Here is a 25,681-nt window from a genome sequence, read left to right as displayed (position 1 = left end):
ACTGTAAGGGAAAAAACAGGATAGTTTACAGCAGCAGCTACTGCTACTCAAGGTGGGCAGAGAAGGGAGGGAGCGGATTTTGCTGGAAACTAAAAGGAGAAATCCAGGAAGGCTTCCTGGTGGAGCTGATCTTTAAGCTGAACCTTGAAGGACTGACACGATGAACGGATGCTCTGGAACCTGAGAAGTAACCAAGTGCCAGAGAGACAGCGCCCATGTATGAACTGAGCTAGACAGAGGCAACAGTGGGGCCTGGGGCTCCTCAGAATGGCACCTCAAGTCCCCATGGTGGACAGGGACTGGAATGCTTCGGCCGCCTGGAGCCAGCTCCGTGGTGCCAGTCCCTGGCCTCTGGCTTGGAGACTGGTGTGCCTCTTGAGCAAGCAGATCCTACGCCTGGTCTTGGACCCCGTCACTTGCCTGCCCCGCAAAAACCTGCTGACCGCTGTGATCTACTTTAACGGCCTCTGACTTTCCGCCCTTAGAATATGGGGCAAGAAGGAGGAGGCCGACGGAGGCCACTCGGTACACTGGAGGCTCCGAGGCTCAGGCCTTCTTCGCAGCGGCTGCTGGAGTGGCGGCTCCCAGCGCCCGGGGGCAGCTGCCGGGGTCAAGGGCGCTCCTGCGCTCCTGCGCTGCCCCCGCACTCCCGCTCCCCCGCCGCCCGCTGCGCGGCGAGCCAGCCCCTAGCCGGGCCGGGCGCGGGGCCCGGGCGGGGCCGCCAAGATGGCCGACGCGCTCCGCAGCGCGCGGATCACGCGGGAGGGCTGCCCTCGGCCTCCGGGACGCAGCCGAGGTCCCGCCGCCCTCCCTGGCGCGCCGCCCCGGCCGGCCTGCTGGGATCTCCTTCCCGGCGCGCCCTTCGGCTCCCGGGGCCTCGCGAACCTTCCAGGCCCGAGGCCGTCCGGACGCGCGCAACCAGGCCCGAGCCGGGAGCGGAAGGCGCGACGCGGCCCCGGGGAGAGACAGGGCCCGCGGCTGCTGGGCGGCTCGGAACGCGAGGGGCGCGTGACCCGAGGCTGCTGCGGGAGGCTGCGGCGTGGGGCGACGTGCTCGCCGCGGCCGCTCTCTCCCGGAAGCCCTCGGAAGCGGCGCGGTGCACGTGGCCACACTGCCCTCCAGTGGCCAGCCCGCCGAACGACACGCCTGGGCCCCGTTTGGGGGTCGGGGTGACGTGTCCACGCTCTGCCTGTTTCTGCGTTTGAAGGTGAGCTTTGCTCCTCCGTGGTTCCTCTTACAGGCCGCCAAAGCGGCCCTCTGCCGCCGTGCACACTGACCCGACAGCAGGCTTGCCGCCTTCGGTGGTTCTCAAACTTCAGTGTGCGCGGGAGCCCCCTGCCCCGGCCCCCGTCCTCCTCTTGACAGGTCTTTCAGACCCGGATCGCGGGGTTCCCCAGTTAAGTCCCAGAATTTGCATTTCTAGCAAGTCCTCAGGTGATGCTGAGCTGCTGGCCCGCTGGAGCCACATTTCGGGAACCACTGGCGCGGCTCACTCCGTCCTGGGGTTTCTGTCGTCCACTCCTTCAATGCAGAACGTGACCTGAACAACTTTCCCGCCCCCGTGGAGCTTAGTCTAACTGAGGAGATAAACTTGTTTCAACAAATCACCTGTAAAGAGATACAGGATTCCGTTTGAAAAGGCTTTCAAATTCCTGTGAAGGAAAAGAATAAGGTGCTCAGAGAACGTACGTAAATGGGGCATTAATTTAGTTCTGGAATGGGAAGGTTCTCAGGGAACACCTCTCTGAGGGGAATGGGGACAGGCTGGAGCTGGCAGGCCCAGCAGGTGAGGTGCAGACCCTGGCTGTAGAAGCAGAGACTGGCAGCGGCAGGCATGGGGTCAGAGCCTCCTAGGCCCATGCCTCTGGTCCCCACAGAGCTGCCTCCACAGAAGGGCAGCTTCCAGGGGAGGAGAGGGCCTGGCTGCTCAGACTGTAGCCACCCCCTCAGCACCAAGAAGGGTGCTCCACCTTCAGGAGCCCCAGCCAGGTGCCCACAGCCTGAACAGATTTACATAGGTCCCCTCCGTAAGGCCTGCAGGACAGTCCCATTTGATGGAACCAGGTCTGCTGAGTAATGATGAGTGAACATGATATCACCATCGACCCATCAGTGCCCTCAGTGTGCCATCTCCTCCCTCCTGCAGGTCCAGGATCCATTGAGCATTCGTAAGCACGTACCATGTGCTCTGCATCAGGATCACTGCAGTGCTGTGTGAGACATGGAACAAAGGGGCCAGCCGGCCCTCAGAGGCTCCAAGCACCCTGGAGGGCAGGTAGGTGGAGTCCACCCTCCTGGCCCCAGTCTCAGCTCCAGCCTGCTGTGTGCGCTCCTACCCTGCCCAAACGTCCCTGGGGCCGCTCTTTGCAGGTGGGCCAGGTCGACAAATGGCAGCCGGGAACTCTAGTGTGCAAATGCGTCTTACTTGGTATCAACACCAGCTTGATGGCAGGGGGTGGGATAAGCACCAACCACTGCTCTTTATCCCTCGTGCTCCAACAAGGAGGTATCATCTCATTAGTCCTGTCCCCCTGCTCAGTCCCTTCTGTCCCGTTTCCACATCTGAGAAGTATGGAGCGGGGAAGAGTTGTGTTAGATGATCTCCGAGGGTTTTTGGACCATGTCTAGCCCACCAGTGCTCTGTGAGAGAGATGGATGAGAACAGCCCTGCCCACTGACCCCATGACCCTAGCGTTATGCAAAGCAAGGCCTTTGGCGTTAACAGACTCCAGGTTGGGGGACGGGAGAGGGAGACAGCTGAAAAACGATGTGCAACTTTAGAATCAAATCAGTCCAACTCTGCTCCTGACTCTGATCACCGGCAAGTGGTTTTTAATCTTTCTGAGCCTCAGTTTCCTCATCTGAGAAATGGGAATCCCATGATACCTACCTCATGGGGCTGTTGTGAAGATTCCTGATAACAGCTACCACTTAGCAAGTGCTTGATCCGTGCCAGTCACCACACTGAGGGCTTCCCGTCCACTCCATGAGGGCATGTGCAGAAGCACTGGCCCTGTGCCAGCAAGAAGTAGGGCTCCACATGGTTGTTATTCCATGACAGCCCTCCTGCTCTGCACAAATATATTTAACAGGCAAAGGCTTCGTAAGCCCTTGGCACATAATAAGCACTCAATAAACAGTGGGCTTTATTACTAGCCAGAGAGAAGGGACTCTTGTGAGGAGGTGCTACAGAAGGAGAAATATGGAGGAGTGGCTGACCCAAGATGTTGGCTCACACACCTCTCCCAGGAGGGTCAGCCCCATGCCTAGCTAGGCAGTTCCCCGGCTAGGACTAGGATGGCATCTCTTACTCACTCTTCCCAGAGAGTAGCTAATTAGCCTCCCAGCAGCCAGGAGCTCCCCAGATGAAAGGTGCTTAATACAAGCTCAAGGCGTAACCCCCATATTTATAACTAAGGTTCCCTGGGGTGAGGAAGGCCCCAGGGCAGAGAGACAGGCCAGATCAGGGCCTTGCCTTGTTTATGACGGAGGTTCCCAGGGAAGAGAGCCGGCTGGGGTGGCTGTGAGCCTGAGAAAGGGCTCTGGGTGGTGGGTGTGGGGCTGCAGAGGGAGCCCCTCCCTAGGAGTAGGCGGGGCCCAGTGGCAGAGGAGGCAGAGTGAATGCTTCAGGGCCCAAGCTGTCTCCCAGAGTGGGAGCTCCAAGGTCAGGAGACAGCCTAGGACAGGGTAGATGAATGGGAGGCTCTGCTGCTGGGCTGCCAGGTCAGAATCCCAGTTTTGCTATGGCCATTCCATGTCCCAGAGCCTCAGCTTCCTCATCGGTAAAACAGGGATAATGATAACATTGACCTCACAGCTATTTGCTGACAGCACTTAGTACAGACAAGACCTGGCACCCACTATGTAAAGAATGAGGATTCATGCATTTGTTCATTCAACAGATATTTATCGAGCACCTGCTGTGTGCCAGGCACTGGGTGTTAGAAATACAGTGATGAATGAAACAGATCCAGTATTCCCTTGATTCTGTAGGGAAGATAGACGACAGACACAAGAACTAAGAGCTAGGAAATACACTGCCTGGCAGTGACTGCGCTGCGGGAATCGGGTATGAGGATGGGGTCAGGTGTCCGATACAGTGGTCGAAGAGCAGGTACCTAGGCAGATATGCGGAGATTCAGAAACAGTGGGGTTGAAGGGCCAACCCGAAGTGCGCAGCAAACCAGATGCAGGAGGCTGGGCCTGAAGCACAGGACTCTTCACCCACAGCTGCCACAGCAGCCCCTGCAGCTCCCTCTGCCTCTAAGGGGTGTGCCCAGTGAAGCCACCCGCCCTCACCTCCCCCTTGGCTCCGGCACCTGACTCCTGCAGTCTGGAGTCCAGCAAGGCAAGTAACTGACACAGCTCCCGCGTCCTGACAGCTTCCATTCTTTGACATTCACCAGCGTCACTGGCTGAGCTTGGGCTACACGGCCATCTTGTCTCTGAATCCTCCCAACCAACTGTTGAGGTCCGTAGCAACCCTGTGTTTTTGTTTTGTTTTTTTGTTTTGTTTTGTTTTTGAGACGGAGTCTCACTCTTCTCACCCAGGCTGGAGTGCAGTGATGTGATCTTGGCTCACTGCAATCTCCGCCTCTCAGGTTCAATTGATTCTCCTGCCTCAGCCTCCTGAGTAGCTGGGACTATAGGCGCCTGCCCCACCACGCCCGGCTAATTTTTTGTGTTTTTCGTAGAGACGGGGTTTCACTGTGTTAGCCAGGGTGGTCCTGATCTCCTGACTTTGTGATCCACTGTCTTGGCCTCCCAAAGTGCTGGGATTACAGGCATGTGCCCCCGCACCTGGCCAACTCTGTTTTGTTGTCGTTGTTGTTGTTGTTGTTGTTTGTCAAGGTGAGATTCACGTAATATAAAATGAAGTATTATAAAGTGACTACTTCAGTGGAATTTAGTGCGTTTGCAGTGTGGTGGAACCTCCACCTCTGTCTAGTTCCAAAACATTTTTATCACCCCAAAAGGAAACCCATACCCACGAAGCGGTTGCTCTCCCTTCCCTCCTCCCTCAGCCCCTGGAAACCACCTTCTACTTCCTGTCACTATGGGGTTGCCTGTTCTGGATACTTCACCTATCCAGAGCTTTGGGTCTGACCTCTGTCACTTAACGTCATGTTTTCGAGGTTTATCCGCATTGTACTATGCGTTGGTATTGCATCTCCGTCTATGGCTAAATAATGTTCCATTGTCTGTAAGCACCCCCATCTTATAGATGAGGAGACAGGCCCGAGGTGCTGAGACTCCCAGCCCAAGTCCACACTGGAGAGACGTGGTCTGTGCAAGCCTGCTGCCCAGATGGCCCCATCCTGGCACTGCCATCTGGGAGGAGGCTGCCACTGGGGGTGATGCTGGTCCTGGAGTGGTGACCTGACCCCGTCTGAGGTTCACTGCTCAGCGCAGGTTCACAGGTATGGGTGCTCTGGCCTCCCAGGCACCCTGCTCCAGGCAAGACCACAGTGTGGCCACAGGAGCCACCTCCTTGGGGGAATTCCAGCCCCTGGCCAACTACAGACCATGGCACTCCCAGGGGTTCAGCCCTTTCTCACAACTGGGTTGTGACAGCTGGAAGGTGTTCAGCCCTGGGGCAGCCTGGCGGGCAGGCCAGGTTGGGAACGCTGTCCCCAGCCACCTTCCCAAGGCAACACGGCCAGACCTGTTGGGCAAGTGGACCACTCAGGCGGCAGGCATGTACTGAGCGCCCACTCTATACCAGCCAGACACCACCAGGCCTCCAAGGAGCTCCCTTTCTGATGAGGATGAGCTACCCCAGAACAGAAACTGGGTGCTGGGGCCAGGGCCAGGACAGAGGGGCTCTCCCAAGAACAAGCACCAGCACTGAGCACAGGGAGCTCCCCGCCAGCAGCTCCTGACATGGCGCACACTGGGGATCCCTGGCCTCAGGAAAGTGGGGCTGCCACATCAAGAAGGCCACGACACAAGGGGCCCTGCCAACGTGCAGCCTCAGGTGGGAGGCACGGATGCCGCAGTACACAGGACCCTAGCATGCCTGCCTGGGGATGCCCACCTCAGCCCACTTGATGGCCAGTCGAGACTCAGTGTGCACTGTCCATGCACCCTGTTCTGACACTGCCTAGTGTCCAGTTATTCATTCCTTTCACTGATTCATTTGGGGCCACGCTACTGAGCAATGAGGATATAAAGTCGTAAAAACAAAACAAACGTGTTTCTCTCCTCTAGAAGCTTAAAATACAGCTGAGAAGGAAACTAATAATGACCACCTGGCTAGGGGCAAGGAGACCAGAGTCAGGGCCCTAGCCCATGGACAGCTGCAGCTGGAGTGTGTGTGTGTGTGTGTGTGTGTGTGTGTGTGTGTCTGTGTGTGATGTGTGTGTGAGAGTGTGTGCGAGAGTGTGTGAGTGTGTGTGTGAGAGTGGGAGAGTGTGTGAGTGTGTGTGCTCATGTGTCCACAGCTGAGCTCACCTCCAGACAATTATGCACACATACCCGCTCACCCCATCCAACCTCATCCCCACCAAGGCAGGTCTACTCAGTAAGTCAGGCTGAAAATATGAGCCTGGGAGGCTGGGGCTCCTTAACTGCCACCCCCACCTGCACCTCATCCAGGATGAAGGAGGCGTTATTCAGCAAGGACATGGCCACTGAAAGTGCCACGGAGGACGGGCCAAGGGGAGGGGAAGGGCTCCCTACAGCCCTTTCCCTGCTGGGCTGAGTTGAATGGCCGTGGACTTACCCAGGCTGGTACAAAGCCACTGGCCCCAGGGCCATCCCCTGATGACACAGCACTTCCTGGGTGCCAGTGCATGCTGAGTATGTCACATGCATTCCTTAAACCACTAACGTTTTATCAGTGATTTACCCAAGGTCACCGGGCCAGTGTGTAGAAAATTTGCATTCTCGTGTGAGCCACTCCAAAGTCCACACTCACAGTTCTAACCCAACCAAGCCAAGGGGTCCACCACAACGCTCCCCTGTACACCTTCCACAGCTGCCTGTCTAGGGGAAAGAAGGAAATCCCTTCACACGGAGCCCCTGCCCCAGCCGTGCTCCAGTCCCTCTCTCTTCCCCTGCCCTAGCTGACCCCCTAGCTAAGCCCACCTTTTGGCATTCAGGGTGCACCTCCTGTCCCAGGGAGCTCCCAGAGGAGCCGGAGGGAACAGTCTGCACTGGGGCTGTGGGTGGAAGGGACGAGGGCGGGGCTCACTAGGTCCTGGGCACATAGGGCCTTACATGGGAAGGAAAACGCTCCCTCAAAGGGCCAGATGCTCTCAGCCAGTTCCCACCCCCTGCTGCTGTCACAAAGAACTTCCTTGCAGAGAGGTGAGAGAGCAAGCTAGATCTTCCACCAGGTGTCTTGGCTGACCTGAAAACCCCAGGGTGCCCTGAAAAAAAGAAGGCCAGGGCAGGGATGCGTGGGAAGGTGGGTGATTGTTGCCCTCCATTCCAGGGTCGGGTGTGGGGGCCACCTGCCCAGGGAGCATAGCCTAGCTGAGGGGCAGGAGTGGGCCCCTGCCTGTCCCAGGGGCAGCCCAGGGCCAGATGGAGCCAACTACAGTCCCCACGGCCAGGACATGGCTACTGAGAGGCCCAGTGACCACAGCTGTGTTCTCTGGGCTCTAGTTGAAGCACTTTGCATGCATTAATCCTAAAGCCAATCTTTACAACCTCCCTGAAAGGAAGGTGCATGAGGCCCCCGTTTTATACACAAAGAAACTAAGGCTCAGAGATTGGAGAAATGTGCCCATAGCCAGATGACCAGGAGACAGTAGTCAGGATTCACATCCTTCTGATTCCAAAGGCTTTGCCCTTGACAACTGCTTAGAGCTTTTCTGCTGGCTGTGCCCCACGCCAGGCTGGCACCTAAGATGTTCAGGTATTCACTGGGATGAGGAGGGAGTAGACAGGTAAGGGGATGTGTGAGAGGATATGGGGATGAGTGAGAGGGCAAGTGAGTGCCTAAGTGAGTGCGCGAGTGAGTGGTTGGGCAGTGAACAAGTCCGTGGACAAGCAGGCCAGTAAGTGAATGGTGCGGTGATGAAAGGGCTGAGTGACAGAGAAGAGCAATCACTGCTCTGACAAATGACCTCTGGGAGTGAAGAGGGAATGTGGCTTCTGAGAAATTGGGTGGCCCACTGGAATCTGGCTTACCATGAAGAATAGCCCCCAGGTGGTCTCCCTCCCTGGAAAGAAGCTCACCCACAAAGGGACTCTGAAGGCCACAGGGCTTCTGCCTGCCAGACACACGCACATTCCATGACCAAGTAATGGGCTGACCAGGTCAATCATCTCTAGGGCTTTGGGAGCCCCATTGCTTAAGAGGAACCTGGGCCAGGTATCGATCGGCCCACCCCTGCTGGGAGGAAAAGAGGAAAAGGAGATCCATTGGTTCTGCCCAAGGTGGAGGTGGGGGTGGGTGGCCAAGAGGCCCCAACTGCTGTCCTGGGAGGGCAGGTAGGCCTGGCCAGGACGGAGCTCCTTTGCTCTGGCTGTTGGGCCCTAGGGGTCAGTGCCCAGGCCCTGTTTGCCTAAGGGGGTGGATGCAAGGTGGTGAAGATGTGCCTCAGCAAGGGGTCACTGCCACAGACAGGGAAGGCCAACGGGGTAAGGGCAGGCTGGACTGGACTCAGGAGCCAGGATAACATGGCATAAAGGGGCTGTGGATCTTAGGGCTGGAGGCAGGGAAACTTAGGGTCTCTAGCCCACCGACACCTTCTATGAGGCTCAAGGGGAAGGTAACTGGACCGAGTCAGGGTAACTCTGTGAGTTAAAGGGCACACAGAGGAACTCTCCCATCCAGCCCTCAGCCAGCTCTCCAAGGAAGACTGGAGCAAGCCAGGGGCAGGTGCTGGCCAACGTGCTTCTGGAGAACAGGTCCCAGATGCTGCTCAACTTGGGGTCAGAGGAATCCAAGAGGGGACCCCAGAGCCATGCCTGGTCAGGCACAGCCCCTCCTCAGTCGTGAGTTTTTACCCACTGCTCACTTCAGGACTGGGGGCTTGGCATGACATACAATGAGCTGACAGAGGGTATGAGTGGGTGGGGTGCACAGAAAACCGCTCAGCACCTTGGTGTCCTCCCCTGTGCACTCGGGCCTTGTGTGAGCTGCCTGTGCTGGAGGACAGACAGCATGCAGCTCCGTCCCTGTTCTGTGTAGGGTTCCAGGAACCTGAGCAGGGCAAATGCTTTCACCACCTTGTTTTAAGAACGAACTGAGTAGGCCCGTTAGCCCCATATCTCCACATGGGGTCCTGGGGACTATACTCCATCCTGGAAAATGCCATGGAGGTCACTTTGGGCACAGGCACAGCGGCTGTCCGAGGGGGTGTGTTTAGGGCCGGACACTTTCCCGTCCAGCACAGGCTGTGCGGACCAGGCAAGTGCCCTCTAGTGGCCTCTCCCGACACAGGTTGCATAGAGCCCCGAAAGACAGCTTGCCTGGGAGCACAGGGACAACCCCAGCTTCCTATAGGGTCTGGAAGTGCTGTGCAACTAACACTCAATTTTTTCAAAAGAAAAGAAGAAAGTGATAGCTCTACGTCAGAAGGTCATTGCAAGATGGCAGAACAACATATGTAGCCCTTTAGCATGGCTTTCTGTAAGTATTAGTGATAATGACAACACCAACAAGAGTAAAAGTTATCTTAATCCTCACAATGACCCATGAGGTAGGCATTATTTCTAGTTTACAAATGAAAAAGGGACTGCCAGGCGCGGTGGCTCCTGCCGGTAACCCCAGCACTTTGGGAGGCTGAGGCAGAAGCATCACTTCAGGCCAGGAATTTGAGACCAGCCTGGTCAAAATGGTGAAACCCTGTTTCTACTAAAAATGCAAAAATTAACCAGGCATGGTGGCGGGTACCTGTAATCCCAGCTACTCCGAAGGCTGAGGCATGAAAATAACTTGAACCCACGAGCCAGAGGTTGCAGTGAACCGAGATCATGCCACTGCACTCCAGCCTGGGCAACAGAGCAAGACTCTGTCTCAAATAGAAACAAAACAAAAAACATAAATGAAAAAGATACAGAACTTGGGTTTCAACTCAGCTGTGATGGCAAACTTGTCCACTTTAACTCTTCCGATGTTAACAAGAGGCTATTTCCAACCAAAAGCGTAGCCTTTTCTCTCCTGTCTCCTGCTCCCAAGAGAGACTGCACTGTTGAGGAGAAAGCACGGAAATGGCTCTTTCTCCTCTCTGTGGTAAAAAGGATCAATGATAAACTTTTTCTTCTCTTGTTATACTTCACAGAGGACTTTCACCTGTGTTATCTCATTTGCACGTCAGCCCTGTGAGGGAGGAAGTATTAACCCCATCCCACATGTAACTGCAAAGATAGCTGTCCACTCAGCTTCCAGCCCTGCATCTATATAAGCCCCATGGGGCCAAACTCAGGTAAAGTCTCAATAAATTTAAAAAGATAACTGTCATATAAAGTATCTCCTCGGACCACAACAGGACCAAGTTAAAAATTAATAACAGAAATGTAACTGGAGGCTAGTCATGGTGGCTCACATCTGCAAACCCAGCAACTTGGGAGGCTGAGGTGGGCAGATCACTTGAGCCCAGGGTTTGAGACCAGCCTGGGCAACATGCTGAAACCATGTCTCCACAAAAAAAAAAAAAAAAAAAAAAAAAAAAGCCAGGCATAGTGGCACAGACCTGTAGTCCCAGCTACTCTTGGGGGCTGAGGTGGGAGGATCACCTGAGCCTGGGAAGGTTGGGGCTACAGTGAGCTGTGATCACACCACTGTACTCTAGCTTGGGTGACAGAGTGAGACCCTGTCTACAAAAAAAAGGAAAGAAAAGAAAAAGAAATTTAACTGGAAAATTCACAAATTTGTGAAAGTTAAACAATGCACTCTTAACCAATGGCTCAAAGAAGAAATCACAAAGGAAACTAGAAAATACCTAGAAATAAAAGGAAATTAAATCACAACATAGCAAAACTTATGAGATACAATAAAAGCTATACTAAGTTTGAAATTTATAGCTACAAGTGTTTACAGTAAAAAACAAGAAAGATCAATAAATCAACAACCTAACTTTACAACTTAAGGAAGTATAAAGAGAAGAACAAACAACCCAATGCTAGCAAGAAGTAAGAAAATAACTATTAGAGCAGCAGTAAATGAAACTGAGAATAGAAAAACAATAGAGAAGGCTGGGTGCAGTGGTTCATGCCTGTAATCCCAGCACTCTGGGAGGCCAAGGCAGGCAGATCACCTGAGCTCAGGAGTCCAAGACTAGCATGAGCAACATGGCGAAACCCACCTCTACCAAAAATACAAAAAGTTCTCTGGGCAGGGTGGTGTGTGTAGCTGTAGTCCCAGCTACTCAGAGGCTAAGATGGGAGGATCCCTTGAACCTAGGAAGCAGAAGTTGCAGTGAGCCTAGATCATGCCACTGCACTCCAGCCTGGGTGACAGAGCAAGACCTTGTCTAAACAAACAAACAAACAAAACAAAAGAAAAAGAAAAATAGAGAAAAACCAGCAAAACCAAAAGTTGGTTTTTTGAAATGATCAACAAAATTGAAAAACCTTTAGCTAGTGGACTAATAAAAGAGAAAGAAGCCTCAAATTACTGAAATCAGAAATGAAAGTGGGAACATTTATTTCTGATTCTATGGAAATAAAAAGGATTATAAGAGAGTACTGTGGACAAGTGTACACCAACAAATTGGATAGCTTAAATGAAATAGACATCTTCATAAAACCTACCAAGACTAAATCAAGAAGATATTGAAAATCTGAATAAACCTATAACTAGTAAGGGGATTGACTCAGTAATCAAAAACCTTCCACCAAAAAAATGCTCTAGACTTGATGGATTCACTGGTGAAAACTATCAAATATCTAAAGAACTAACACCCATCTTTTCAAACGTTTTTAAAAATTGAAAAGGAGGGGTTGAGAACAGTGGTTCATACCTGTAGTCTTAGGACTTTGGGAAGCTGAGACAGCAGATCGCTTGAGAGTTTGAGACCAGCCTGGGAAACATAGCGAGACCTTGTCTCTACAAGAAATGCAAAAATTAGTTGGGCATCATGGTGCACACCTGTGATCCCAGCTACTCTGGAAGCTGAAGTGAGAGAATCACTTGAGCCCAAGAGATTGAGGCTGCAGTTAGCCACGATCATGCTACTGCACTCCAGCCTGGGCAACAAGCAAGATCCTATCTGGAAAAAAAAAAAAAAAAAAAAAAGGAGAAAACACTTCCTAATTCATTCTATGAGGCCAGTATTACCCTGAAGGCAATGCGAGACAGACATGCCAAGAAAACAATAGACCAATATCCCTTAAGAACATTGATGCAAAAACCTCAACAAAATGTTGGCAAACCAAATTCAGCAGCATATTAAAAGGATTACACACATGACCAAGTGAGATTTATTCCTGGAATACAAGGATGATTCAACATACAAAAAATGATCACTATAATGTACCACATTAACAGACAGAAAGGAAAAATGATAATCTCAATTGATGCAGCAAAAGCATTTGTCAAAAATTCAATACCATTTCATGATAAAAACACTCAACAAATTAGGAATACAATTCTAGGTGTTCAACAATGGATGAATGGATAAAGAAAATGTGGTATGCATACACAGTGTAATAGTCTTTAGCTATTTAAAAAAGAATGAAATTGCTTCAAACCAGGAAGCAGAGGTTGCAGTGAGCCAAGACTGCGCCGCTGCACTCCAGCCTGGGCACCAGAGTGAGACTCTGTCTCAAAAAAAAAATTGATTCTTAGGTATCTTATATTATTTGTAGCTATTATAAATGGGATTGCTTTCTTGATTTCTTTTTCGGATAGTTTGCTGTTGATGTATGTAAATGCTACTAATTTTTATACGTTGATTTTGCAACTTTACTGAATTCGTTTATAGTTCTAATAGTTTTTTTTGTGTGTGTGGAATCTATAGCTTTTTCTAAGTATAAAATTATGTGATCTGTGAACAGAGCTAATTTGATTTCTTTCATTTCAATTTGGATGCTTTTTATTTCTTTCTCTTGAGTGCTTGCTCTGGCCAGTACTTCCAATATTATGTTAAATAAAAGGTTGAGAGTGGGCATTCTCATCATGTTCCACATCTTAAGAAAGGGCTTTCCATTTTTCCTTATTCAGTATGATGTTAGCTGACAGTTTGCCAGATATGGCCTGTATTATTTTGAGATATGTTCCTTCTCGACTCAATTTGTTGAGAGTTTTTATCGTAAAGGGATGTTGAATTTTATTGAATGCTTTTTCAGCTTCTATTCAAATAGTCATATGGTTCTATTAATGTGATGTATCACATTTATTGATTTGCAAATGTTGAACCATCCTCACATCTCTAGGATGAATCCCACTTGGTCATGGCAAACGGTCTTTTTAATGTGTTACTGAATTAAGTTTGCTAGTATTTTGTTGAGGGGTTTTGCATCACTTTTATCAGTAATAGTAGCCTGTTGTTTCTTTTCTTGTCATATCCTTGTCTAGTTTTGGTATCAGGGTAATGATGGGGCTTATGGAACACGTTTGGAAGTATTCCCTCTTTTTCAGTTTTTTTGAAGAGTTCGCATGGAATTGCTATTAGTTCTTCGTTAAATGTTTGGTAGAATTCAGCAGTGAAGCTGTCATGTCCTAGGCTTTTCTTGATGGGAGACTCTTTGTTACAGCTTCAGTTTCATTAGTCATTACTGGCTTGTTCAGGTTTTCTGTTTTCTTCATGATTCAGCCTTGATAGGTGTGTATGTTCAGGAGTTTATCCATTTCTTCTAGGTTTTCTAATTTGTTGGCACATAGTTGTTTGTAATGGTCTCTAATGATTCTTTGAATTTCTGTAGTCTCACTTATGTCTCCTTTTCAGTTTCTGATCTTGTTTATTTGGGTTTTTCCTCTTTTTTCTTAGTCTGGTTAAATGTTTGTTGATTTTATTTTTATTTTATTTTATTTTTTAAGAACCAACTTTTTGTTCTATTGATCTTCTGTATTATTTCAAATCTCAATTTCATTTACTTCTGCTCTAATCTTTATTATTTACTTCCTTCTACTAATTTAGGGTTTGGTTTGTTCTTGCTTTTCTAGTTTCTTGAGGTACATCGCTAGGTTATTTATTTGAGGTCTTTCTACTGTTTTGATATGGCTGTTTATTGCTATAAGCTTCTTTCTTACTATTGCCTTTGCTGCCTCCCACAAATTCTGGTATATTTCCTTTTCATTTGTTTTGAGAGACTTTTTACATTTCTTTCTTAATTTATTCATTGACTCATTCATCATTCAGGAGCATGTTGCTTAGTTTCTATGTATTTGTGTAGTTTCTGAGGTTCTTCTTATTACTGATTTCTAGTTTTTATTCCACCGTAGCCAGAAAAGATACTTGATATTATTTCTTCTTTCCTGAATTTGTTGAGACTTGTTTTGCAGCCTAAGACATGGTCTACTCTGGAGAATATTTCATATGCTGATGAAAAGAATGTGTATTCTGGTGAGGGGCCGCATCTCGCAGCAGCTGCCCCGGCCGGGCATGGTGTTGGGCGCCGGGCCCGCCTCGCCTGTCTCGGGGAGCCCGGGGCAAAGGCAGCAGTAATGCTAATGCTAGCAAGCAAACTGAAGCGTGATGATGGTCTCAAAGGGTCCCGGACGGCAGCCACAGCATCGGACTCCACTAGGAGGGTTTCCGAAAGAGACAAATTGCTTGTTAAAGAGGTTGCAGAACTTGAAGCTAATTTACCTTGTACATGTAAAGTGCATTTTCCTGATCCAAACAAGCTTCATTGTTTTCAGCTAACAGTAACCCCAGATGAGGGTTACTCCCAGGGTGGAAAATTTCAGTTTGAAACTGAAGTTCCCCATGCTTACAACATGGTGCTTCCCAAAGTGAAATGCCTGACCAAGATCTGGCACCCCAACATCACAGAGACAGGGGAAATATGTCCGAGTTTACTAACAGAACATTCAATTGACGGCACTGACTGGCCTCCCACAAGAACATTAAAGGATGTTGTTTGGGGATTAAACTCTTTGTTTACTGATCTTTAGAATTTTGATGATCCACTGAATATTGAAGCTGCAGAACATCATTTTTGGGACAAGGAGGACTTCCGGAATAAAGTGGACGACTACATCAAGCGTTATGCCAGATGATAAAAAGGGATGATTGCAGGCCCATGGACTGTGTTACAGTTTGTCTCTCACGTGAAACAGCAGGAGGTAGCCCCCTCTCCCGTCCTCACGCTCCCTCAGTCCCCTGGATTGCCCCAGTCCTGTGACCATGTTGCCCTGAAGAAGACCATCTTCATGACTGCTCATTGTAGATGGAGAATTCAACATAAATACAGCAAGAAAATGTGTTTGGGCTTCTGAAGAGTTGTCTGCTTACCTTAACATGTTTACTTTTTTGAACTTGTACTGTATAGGCCATTGGTGAAATTCTTAAGAAGTTGTAATGAACTCAAAATTGAGGCCAGAGCTTGCTTTCCCTTTTCCCCAACAAAATTGGTTTTCTGCACAAGCAATGCTAATGATGTGTTCCGTGTAACTTGCAGATTGGCAATAAGATACCTGCTACAAACTGTGATTGGATGCAAAATCTCTTAGCTTCTTTCACGAATGCTGGCCCTGCCTAGATGTTGTGAAGCTTCCCAGAATGCATAGTCATTCACTGTAGATCTCTTATTGAAATGCATATTTTATTTAATGTAAGTATATTTTTGGAACAGAAAAAAAAGTGTATTCCACAGCAGTTGGGTGAAATAGTCTGTAAATATTAGTTAGGTCTACTTTGTCTAGTGTGTAGTTTAACTCGAATGTTTCTTTGTTGATATTCTGTCTGGATGTTCTGTGCTTTACTGAGAGTCGAGTGTTGACATTCCTACTATTGTTATATTGTAGTCTATCTCTCGCTTTAGATCAATTTATGTTTGATTTATATATTTGGCAGCTCTAGTAGTTACTCTATAGATATTTATAATTGTTTTATCATCTTGCTGAATTGACCCCTTTATCATCATATAGTGACCTTGTCTCTTTTTATAGTCTTTGACTTGTAGTCTATTTTGGCGGATATAAGCATATCTACTTCTCCTCTTTTTTGGTTTCCAGTTGCATAGCATATTTTATTTTCACTCAACACACTTCCAGTCTATGTGTATCTTAAAAAAAAAAAAAAAAAAAAAAAAGGATCATTCTGTCTTCTAAGCTGGAGTGCAGTGATACGATCATAGCTCAGAGCAGCCTCAATATCCTGGGCTCTATGTGTGTCTTTATAGGTGAAATGGGTTTCTTTTTGTAGGCAGCATATAGTTAGGTATTGTTTCTTATCCGTTTAGCCATTCTATGCCTTTTAATTGGAGAATATAATCCATTTATATTCAGTGTTATTTTGATAAGTAAGAACTTACTATGCCATTTTGTTGCTTGTTTTTTGGTTGTTTTGTAACTCCTCTTTTCCTTTCTCTCTTTCTTACTGTCTTCCTTTATGGTTAAGTGATTTTCTCTGGTAGTATGTTTTAATTCATTGCTTTTTATTTTCAGTAAATCTGTTATAGGTTTTTGCACTGTGGTTACTATGAGGCTTATAGAAAACATCTTATAAATATAACAAGTCATTTTACAGAGGTGGCAACTTATCACAGTTCTAGATCACAAAAAAAAAATAATAGAAACAAAAACTGAAAAAATCTCTACACTTGAAATCCATGCTCCCCCCACATTTGGTCTTTTTATTGTCTCAATTTACATACTTGTATACTGCCTATCTCTTAAGAGACTGCTGTAGCTATTATTGTTTTTGATAGATTTGCTCTTTAGGTTTCAAACTAGACTTATGCATGGATTGCACACCACATTTACAATGTTAGAGCGTTTTGGGTTTGTCCGTGTATTTAATTTTACCAGTGGATTTTATACCTTCAAATGTTTTCTTTTTGCATGTTAGTGGGCAGGTTTTTTCCTTCTGGTTGAAGACCTCTCTTTAGCATTTCTTGTAAGATGAGTCTGGTGGTGATGAATTCTCTCGGTTTTGTTTGAGAAGGATTCTATCTCCTTAATATTTGAAGGACAACTTTGCTGGATACAGTATTCTTGGATAGCAGGGTTGTTTTGTTTTGTTTTATTTTCCAGCACTTTGAAAATGTCATCCTACTCCCTCCTGGCCAATGTGGTTTTCATTGAACAGTCTATTGCCAGACAAATTGGTGCTCCTTTATATGGTATTTGCTTTTATCTTGCTGCTTTTAGGATCCTTTCTTTATCTTAGACTTTTGAGAGAAAATTATATGCCTTGGGGTGCTCTTATTTGGACAGAATCTATATGGTGTTCTCTGACCTTCATGCACTGGATATTTGTATCTTTCTCAAATTTTGGAAAGTTTTCTGTTATTATTTCTTTGAATAGGGTTTCTGCCGCTTGCTCTTGCATATATGCCTCTTGAATACCAATAATTCTTAGATTTGGTGTTTAGAGGTAATTTTCTATGTCTTGTAAACAATCTTCATTCCTTTTCATTCTTCTTTTTTCTCCTATGGCTATATTTTCGATTAGACTGTCTTCAAGCTCGCTAATTATTTCCTCTACTTAATCCATTCTCCTGTTAAGCACCTCTAATGCCTTTTTCCATTTGGCAAATGTATTTCTCAGTTCCAAAATTTCTGTTTGTTTGATTTTTTTTTTAATCATTTCAATCTCTTTGTTAAATTTTCTCAGCTGGGCACGGTGGCTCATGCCTGTAATCTCAGCACTTTGGGAGGCCAAGACAGGTGGATTGTCTGAGGTCAGGAGTTCAAGACCAGCCTGACCAAAATGGTGAAACCCTGTCTGTACTAAAAATACAAAAATTAGTTGGGCATGGTGGCAGGTGCATGTAATCCTAGCTACTTGGGAGGCTGAGGCAGAAGAATTGCTTGAACCTGGGAGGCAGATTTTGCAGTGAGCCAAGATTGCACCATTGCACTCCAGCCTGGACAACAAGATCAAAACTCCATCTAAAAAAAAAAAATTCTCACAAATTACTGAATTGATTTTATGTGTTATCTTGGAGATCAATGAGTTTTCTTAAAACTGCTATTTTAAGCTGTTGGTCAAAGGGCTCATGTATCACTGTCCCATTAGAGTCAGTCTCTGGTTCCTTGCTTTATCCATTACAGGAGGTCATGGTTCCCTGTTTGCTGTTGTTTCTTGTGGATGTCTCCTTTGTCTTTGCATTGAAGGATCAGTTATTTATTCTAGTCTTCTAAGTTGGAAGGGTTTGGAGAGCTCAGAAGAAGATAGGAAGATGAGGGAAAATTTGGAACTTTTTAGATACTGGTTAAATGGTTGTGACCAAAATACTAATAGAGATATATCCAGTGAAGGCCAGGCTGACGAGGTCTCAGATGGAAATGAGTAAGTTATTGAGAACTGGATTAAAGTCACTTGTGTTATCCCCTAGCATAGAACTTGGCTGCATTGTTTTCATGTCCTCAGAATTTGTGGAAGTTTGAACATAAGTGTGATGACCTAGGGTATCATATGGAAGAAATTTTTAAGCAGCAAAGCATTCAACAAGTGTCATGTAGCCAGGCATGACAGCTCAAACCTGCAATACCAGCACTTTGGGAGGCCAAAGCTGAAGGATTGCTTGAGCCCAGGAGTTCAGCCTGGGTAAATAGTGAGACCCCCATCTCTACAAAAGATTTAAAAACTAGCCAGACATGGCAGTGCATTCCTGTGGTCCCAGCCACTCAGGAGACTGAGACAGGAGAATCACTTGAGCCTGGGAGGTCAAGGCTGAAGTGAGCCCTGATCGTTCTACTGCTCTCCAAACTGGGTGACAGAGAAAGACCATGTCTCCAAAAAATTATTATTTTTAGGAAAAAAATAAATATAGGAGTGATGTGGCCGCTTCTAGCAGTCTACAATCAGATGCAGGAAAAAAGAAATGACTTAAAGTTGGAACTTACATTTAAAAGGGGAGCAGAGCATGTAAGTTTGGAAAATTTGCAACCTGGCCCTATGGCAGAGAAAGAAAAATTATTTTCAGGGAAAAAATACCAGCAGGTTGCAGAACAACCACTTGATAGAGTGGCACAACTAAAAGGGAGCCAAGTGCTAATATCGAAGACATCGGGGAAAAGTCCTTGAAGGTATTGCAGAAATCTTGGAGACAGCCCCTCCCATTACAGACCCAGAGGCATTGGAGGAAAGAATGGTTTTAGGGGCCAGGCCCAGAATGCAGCTGCCCTGCTCAGCCTCAGGAGGCTGCCCCCGACATTCCAGCCACTTCAGCTCCAGCCTCAACTCAGAGGAGCCCAGGTACAGCTTGGGCTACCACTCCAGAGAGTGCAAGCTACAAGCCTTGGTGGCTTCCATCTGGTGTTAAGCCTGCAGGCTCACAGAGTGCAAAAGTAAAGGGAGCTGCCAGCTTCCTGCTTGATTTCAAAGGATGTATCAGAAAGCCTGAGTGTCCAGGCAAAAGCCTCTTGCAGGGGTAGAGCCCTTATGGAGAACCTCTACTAGGGCAGCACCAAGGGGAAAGGTAGGGTTGGAGCCCCACATAGAGTCCCTACCAGGGAACTGGCTAGTGGAGCTGTGGGAAGGGGTCTACTGCCCTGCAGACCCCAGGATGGTAGAGCCATGGGCAGCTTGCATCCTGAGTCTGGGAAAGCCACAGGCACTCATCCTCAATCTGTGCAGACACAGAGGCTGCACCCTGCGAAGCCACAGAGGCAAGGCTGCTTGAGGCCTTGGGAGCCCACCCCTTGCACCAGTGTGTTCTGGATACAGGACATGGAGTTAAGGATTATTTGTGAGCTTTGAGGTTTAATGTCTGCCCTATTGAGTTTCAGACATGCATGGAGCCTTTAGTCTCTTTTGACCAGTTTCTCCCTTTTGGAATGACAATGTTTACCCAATGCCTGTACTGCCATTTTATCTTGGGAGTAAATAACTTGATTTGATTGTATGGGCAGAGAGATGGAAGGAGATGAGACTCAGATGAGAAAGGACTTTGGACTTGAAGCTGGAATGAGTTAAGACTTTTGGTGACTACTGGCAGGGAATGATTGTATTTTGCAATGTGAGAAGGACATGACATTCAGGGGGCCAGGGGTGGAATAATATGGCTTGGATGTCTGTTTCCTCTAAATCTCATGTGGAAATGTAATCCCCAGTGTTAGAGGTGGGCCTGATGGGAGGTCGCACCACTGGGTGGGGGCAGATCCCTCCTAAGTGGCTTAGTGCCGTCTCCTTGGTGATAAGTGAGTTCTCGCTCTGAGTTCATGAGAGAGCTGGTTGTTTGAAAGTGTGTGACACCTCCACCCTCTCTCTCTTGCTCCACTTTAACCATGTAACCTGTCTGCTGCCCCTTTACCTTCCACCATGGTTGAAAGCTTCCCGAGGCATCACTAGAAGCTGAGCAGTTGCCAGTGCCATGCTTCCTGTATGGCCTGCAGAACAGTGAGCCAATTAAACTGCTTTCCTTTAGAAATTGCCCAGGCTCAGGGATTCCTTTACAGCAATGCAAGGACAGATGAACACACTATAGGGACATGCAAATCAAAACTGTAATGAGATACCACTCACACACATTAGGATGGTCACTATTTAAAAAACCAGAAAATAACAAGTGTTGCTGAAAATGTGGAGAAATTGGAACCTTTGTGCAATGTTGGTGGGAATGCAAAATCATGTATCTACTGTTTCTCAAAAAATTAAAAATAGAATTATATGATCCAGCAACTTCATTTCTGGGTATATACCCAGAAGAATTGAAAGAAGGGTCTCAGATATTTGTACACCATGTTGATAGCATCATTATTCACAATAGCTAAAATGTGAAGGCACCCTGAGTGTCCATCAGTGAATGAATGGAGAAGCATAATATGGTATATACATGTAAAAGAATATTACTTAGCCTTTAAAAAACCCTCTGACATATGCCACAACATGAATGAGCCTTGAGGACATTCTGCTTTGTGAAATAGGCCAGTCACAGAAGGACAAATGATGTATGAGTCCACTTACATGAAGTACCTGCAGTAGTCAAAACCATGGAGACAGAAAGTAGAATGTTGGTTTCCAGGGCTAGGACAGGGAGGTATGGGGAATTACTGTTTAGGGAGTATAGCGTTTGTTTTATGAGATAAAAAGTGTTATAGAGACAGATGGTGGTGATTGGTTGCCCAACATTATGAATGCCCTTAATACCACTAACTGTACACTTAAAATGGTTAAGATGAGGCTGGGCATGATCGTCTCAACTTAACCTGTGATCCCAACACTTTGAGAGGCTGAGGCATGAGGATCAGTTGAGCTGGGAGTCCAAGACTAGCCTGGGCAACACAGGGAGACCCTGCATCTACAAAAATAAAAATAACAGTAATTAGCCACAGTAAATTGTGTCTACCATAATAAATTGTGGGAGTGAGCAGCTGTGTCCCAGCTGCTCAGCTATTTGGGAGGCTGGGCAGGAGGATTGCTTGAGCCCTGGAGGTTGAGGCTGCAGTGAGTCATGATCATCCCACTGTACTCCAGCCTGGGCAACAGAGTGAGATCCTGTTTAAAAAAAAAAAAAAAAAAAAGGTTAAGTTGGTAAATTTTATGTTATGTGTATATTACCACAATTTTTAAAATGGAAAAAATAAGATCATCAGTATTATTAGTCATCAGGGAACTGTAAAATAAAACCACGATGAAATATCCTGTACACCCACAGGAATGGCTAAAATTAAAATACCTGACAAAACGGGAACTTTCACACATTGTTGGTGTTACAGACTGATTGTGTCCCTCCAGATCTCAGATGTCGGAAACCTCCAGTGTGACTGTATTTGGTGATAGGACCATTAAGGTTAAGATTAAGGTTAAATAAAGTCATAAAGGCTGGGGGCCCTGATTCAACAGGATTAATGTCCTTGTAAGAAAAGGCACTGAAGAGCATGCTCTCTCTCTCTCTCTCTTTCTGTCTCTCTGTCTCTCTCTCTCTCTCTCCCTCTCTCTCCTCTCCCTCCTCTCTCTCTCTCTCTCTCTCTCTCTCTCTCTCTCTCTCTCTCTCTGTCTCTCTCCCCGCACTCACACAGTAAAAAAAGGTCATGTAAGCACAGAGCAAGATGGCAGCGACCTTCTTGGCTGGAAGAAAGCCCTCACCCTGGCACCCTGACCTGGGGCTTCCTGCCTCCAGAACTGTGGGAAAGTAAATGTCTGTTGTTTGAGCCATCCTGCCTATGGTATTTTGTTATGGCAGCTTGAGCTCATTAATACAGTTGGTAAAAGCATAAAGTAGCACAGCCACTCTGTAATAGGGCTGGTGGTTTCTTATAAAACTAAACATAACCTACCCTATGACCTAGCAATCCCACTTCTAAGTATTTATCCAAGAGAAATGTAAATGTGTGTTCACAAAAAGACATACAGGAATTTTCCTAGCAGCCTAATTTGCAATAACCAAAAAATCAGAAACAGTGTAGTGGCTGAACAAAGTGCGACACACCCGTACAATGGAATACCACACAGCAATACAAAGGGCCAGATGACTGGCACACACAGTGACACAGCTGTGTCTAAAAGCATTATGCTGCATAAATGAAGGGTTGCACAAGAGTACCTATCATATGATTCCATGGATACGGAGTTCTAAAACTGGCAAAGTAATTTATGTTGCGGAAAATAAGTCAAAACAACTGCTGCCTCTAGGGACTGGAGCAGGGATCGATTAGGAAGAGGTATGAGGAAACTTTCTGGGTGGCTGGTTAGGCTTTATATCTTGACTGGAGTCCAGGTTTACATTGGTAGATGTGCACTTGTTAAAACTCAGAGGTACAGTTCGTATACATATTTCATTGTATATATTTTACCTCAAAGGGGAAAGAATTGTAATGAAGATTGAATCCTGGGCAGTAACTTGCATATGGAACTATGTCAGGGACAGGTACCGACTGGTTCCCATCCCTCTCTAGGCTTCTCTCTGCTGCTCCGTCTGTGGCAGCAGCATGGTTCACTCCCACGAGTTATGGCGGAGACGGCTGCGAGTTGTGCTGCTTAAACTCCCCCACGCAAACGAATCACCTGAACAGCTTGAAAAGATGCAGATTCCGAGTGGGTAGACCTAGGCAGGGGCCTGAGATTCTGCACTTCTAACAAGTGCCCAGGTGCTGCTGCTGCTGCTGCTGGTAAGTCTTCAGACCACACTTTGAGTTGCAGCGACTTAGAATCTCACCCTTCTACCTCTTCACCTTTGTTCCCACGAGCTCTGTCTGCTCCAGCTTGGGTTGCTTTCCCCATCCCGTGCACTTGTCCTGGCTGTGCCCATCCATATCCCACCTTTTCTTATCCCTCCTCTTCCAGTAGATGACAACTGATATTAATGATCAGGATGAGTAACAACAATAACAATCACTCGTGAGGCCTTACTACTGCCAGGGACTACGCTGCATGCTCCGCAAGCATTAACTGTGTTTAATCCTCTTAACAGCCCTCTGTGGTCAATACTAGTATTGCTCCCAGTTTACAGATGAAACCTTCGGGAGGGTAAGTATTTGCCGTGGTCACATAGGATTAGCCATCTGGATGCTTCCCTTTGCTCCAGTTGCTGACAACCTTAAGGTAACAGTGTGTGTGTGTGTGTGTGTGTGTGCGCACGCGCGCGCACTTGTACACTGGCATGTTTTCACTTTCCACCTAGATGACATTGTTCCTGAGGGTAGAGACCAAATAATTCTCTTTATCTCTTCCCTTTCTCTCTCCCTTCTTCTTTCTCTCTCTCTCTCTCTCTCTTCCCAATTATAGCCTTTGCCAAAGCAAGGCCTCTTCTTCAAAATAGGACACACCCCTCCCAGGCTCATCTGTGACCACGGCACAGGGCGCCACTCTCCTCTCCCACAGGCTCAGGGCATCCCCCATCTCGGAACTCCCTGCCCTTGCTCCGTGACCCCCAGCAGCGCTGTCTCCCCCTGCCCTGGTTCAGCTTATCCCTACTCCGATGGCTCTTTCCAGTCTAGTCTCCCCATCCCAGGGCGTCTGGAGTCTGGGCAGTGGCCTGGCCCCCTTGACTTGGAGGAGACCCCTGAGAGCTGCCCAACTCCCACCCCAAACACACCTCAACAACCCGCTTAGATTCCAGTCGCTGCTATTCCCCCCCTCGCGCTGCAGGCTCTGTAGGTCAGGGACCAGGCCCGTCTTGTCACGGCTGTGTCACCAGTGCCTTGCATTTAGCCACAGTAGGTAGGCGAGGGAGGGGTCTCCCAGCCTGGCCTGGGCTGGGCGGAGCATCTTCAGCACACCCAAGTAATCTTGCACCCATTCTGTCTCTCTGTTACCCTCCAGCCTAAGCCCGGAAGCCCACAGGCTCAGGCTGTCCTCAGACCTAGGATATTTCCCACCCCAAGCCCCAAATCCTACGCTGCAGTTCCCAGCCCTTCCTTCTCCAGCACCCCTTCCTCTTCCCACAGGCTGCCCCGCGGTTTCTCTCTGCCCTCCCCAAGACTGCTCTTGGGAGGGCATGTTACTTTCCCAGACAAGCTCAGAGATGCAATTTCTCCTCCTAAGAGGTTAGGCTAATTGCTCTTCCCAGAAGAAAATCCTCGGAGGTTTTCCTTGTGGTGGACTGGAAGGGTTGAAAATTACATGTTCAGAGCCACATCGGGTTACTATATTAAATCCAGTTTCACGGATCGCGGCCACGGGGAGTACGGGCGCCACCTGCTGGCCCACCGCGGAATTCCAAGGGAGGACGAGAGCTGAACACAGTGGGCTCAGGACGCGCAGTCCTCGGTCACTATCCAAGTGTACCGTCCTCCATTTCGCTTTGGTTTTTCTCATTGTTGGAGTATTTTTTTATTGATACATTATAGCTGTACATATATTGGGGGTACATGTGTTTTTTTAAATTTAATTCATTTTTTATTCTTTCTCCGTCCCCCCCCCCCCCCCCGCCCCTCCCCGACCTCTCTTCTTTTGGGACAGGATCTCCCTCTGTGGCCCAAGCTGGTCTCAAATTCAGCCTCAAGCTCTCCTTCCACTTCCGCCTCCCGGAGTGCTGGGATCACAGGCGTGAGCCCCATGCCCAGCCTCAGGTGATATTTTTACTGCATGTATACATGTAAAGAGAAAATCAGGGCCATTAGACTACACATCACCCCAACCATTTATCTTATAATGTTGGGTACATTATAAGTCTTCTAGCTATTTTGAAATACGCAATAAGTTACTGTTAATTCTAATTCCCCTGTAGTATTATCAACTACTAGATATTCCCTCTGTGTAGCTGTATGTTTGTACCCATTAGGCAACCTCTCTCATCTTCGCCAGCCTCCCTTCCCAGCCTCTGTTAACTATCATTGAGTCTAGCTCCATGAGATCCACCTTTGTTTTTAGCTTCCACGTGAGTGAAATTATGTGGCGTTTGTCTTTCTGTGCCTGGCTTATTTCACGTAACATGTTGATCTCCATTCCATCCATGTTGCTGCAAATGACAGGATTTTATCATTTTTTATAGCTGAATAATATTCCATTGTGTATATATGTCACGTTTTCTTTCTTTATTCACCCATTGATGGCACTTCATTGATTCCATATCTTGGCCATCATGGATATTGCTGCAATAAACAGGAGTGCAAATATCTCTTCAATTTACTGATTTCCTTTCTTTTGGATAGATATAGATATAGATATATCCATATAAATGATGGTCCATCTGTGTGATGGAAAAACCAGCAAACCACTGAAAACAA

General features: G+C 47.6%; 1 protein-coding gene and 1 pseudogene across 7 annotated transcripts; both read left to right on the top strand.

Moving 5' to 3' along the window:
* The first annotated feature begins 204 nt into the window (after positions 1–204).
* Positions 205–25,681, top strand: LOC141583517 (uncharacterized). 7 transcript variants are annotated; one of them, XM_074393086.1, is made up of 6 exons: positions 205–1,207; positions 1,424–1,685; positions 2,147–2,275; positions 22,910–23,122; positions 24,915–25,024; positions 25,607–25,681. In XM_074393086.1, exon 1 carries the CDS (start codon positions 489–491, stop codon positions 1,203–1,205), a length of 717 nt encoding a protein of 238 aa, XP_074249187.1. In that variant the 5' UTR covers positions 205–488; the 3' UTR covers positions 1,206–1,207; positions 1,424–1,685; positions 2,147–2,275; positions 22,910–23,122; positions 24,915–25,024; positions 25,607–25,681. The 7 variants fall into 7 exon arrangements, with proteins under 7 accessions (XP_074249187.1, XP_074249186.1, XP_074249184.1 ...); XM_074393085.1 differs by having other exon boundaries at positions 22,910–24,499; XM_074393083.1 differs by adding an exon at positions 10,239–10,382 and having other exon boundaries at positions 22,910–25,024.
* Positions 13,964–15,526, top strand: LOC101040852 (NEDD8-conjugating enzyme UBE2F pseudogene; annotated as a pseudogene).

The sequence above is a fragment of the Saimiri boliviensis genome, chromosome 2 (genome assembly GCF_048565385.1).
Source record: "Saimiri boliviensis isolate mSaiBol1 chromosome 2, mSaiBol1.pri, whole genome shotgun sequence".
NCBI classification, from domain to species: domain Eukaryota; kingdom Metazoa; phylum Chordata; class Mammalia; order Primates; family Cebidae; genus Saimiri; species Saimiri boliviensis.
This window is presented reverse-complemented; position numbering and strand designations above follow the sequence as displayed.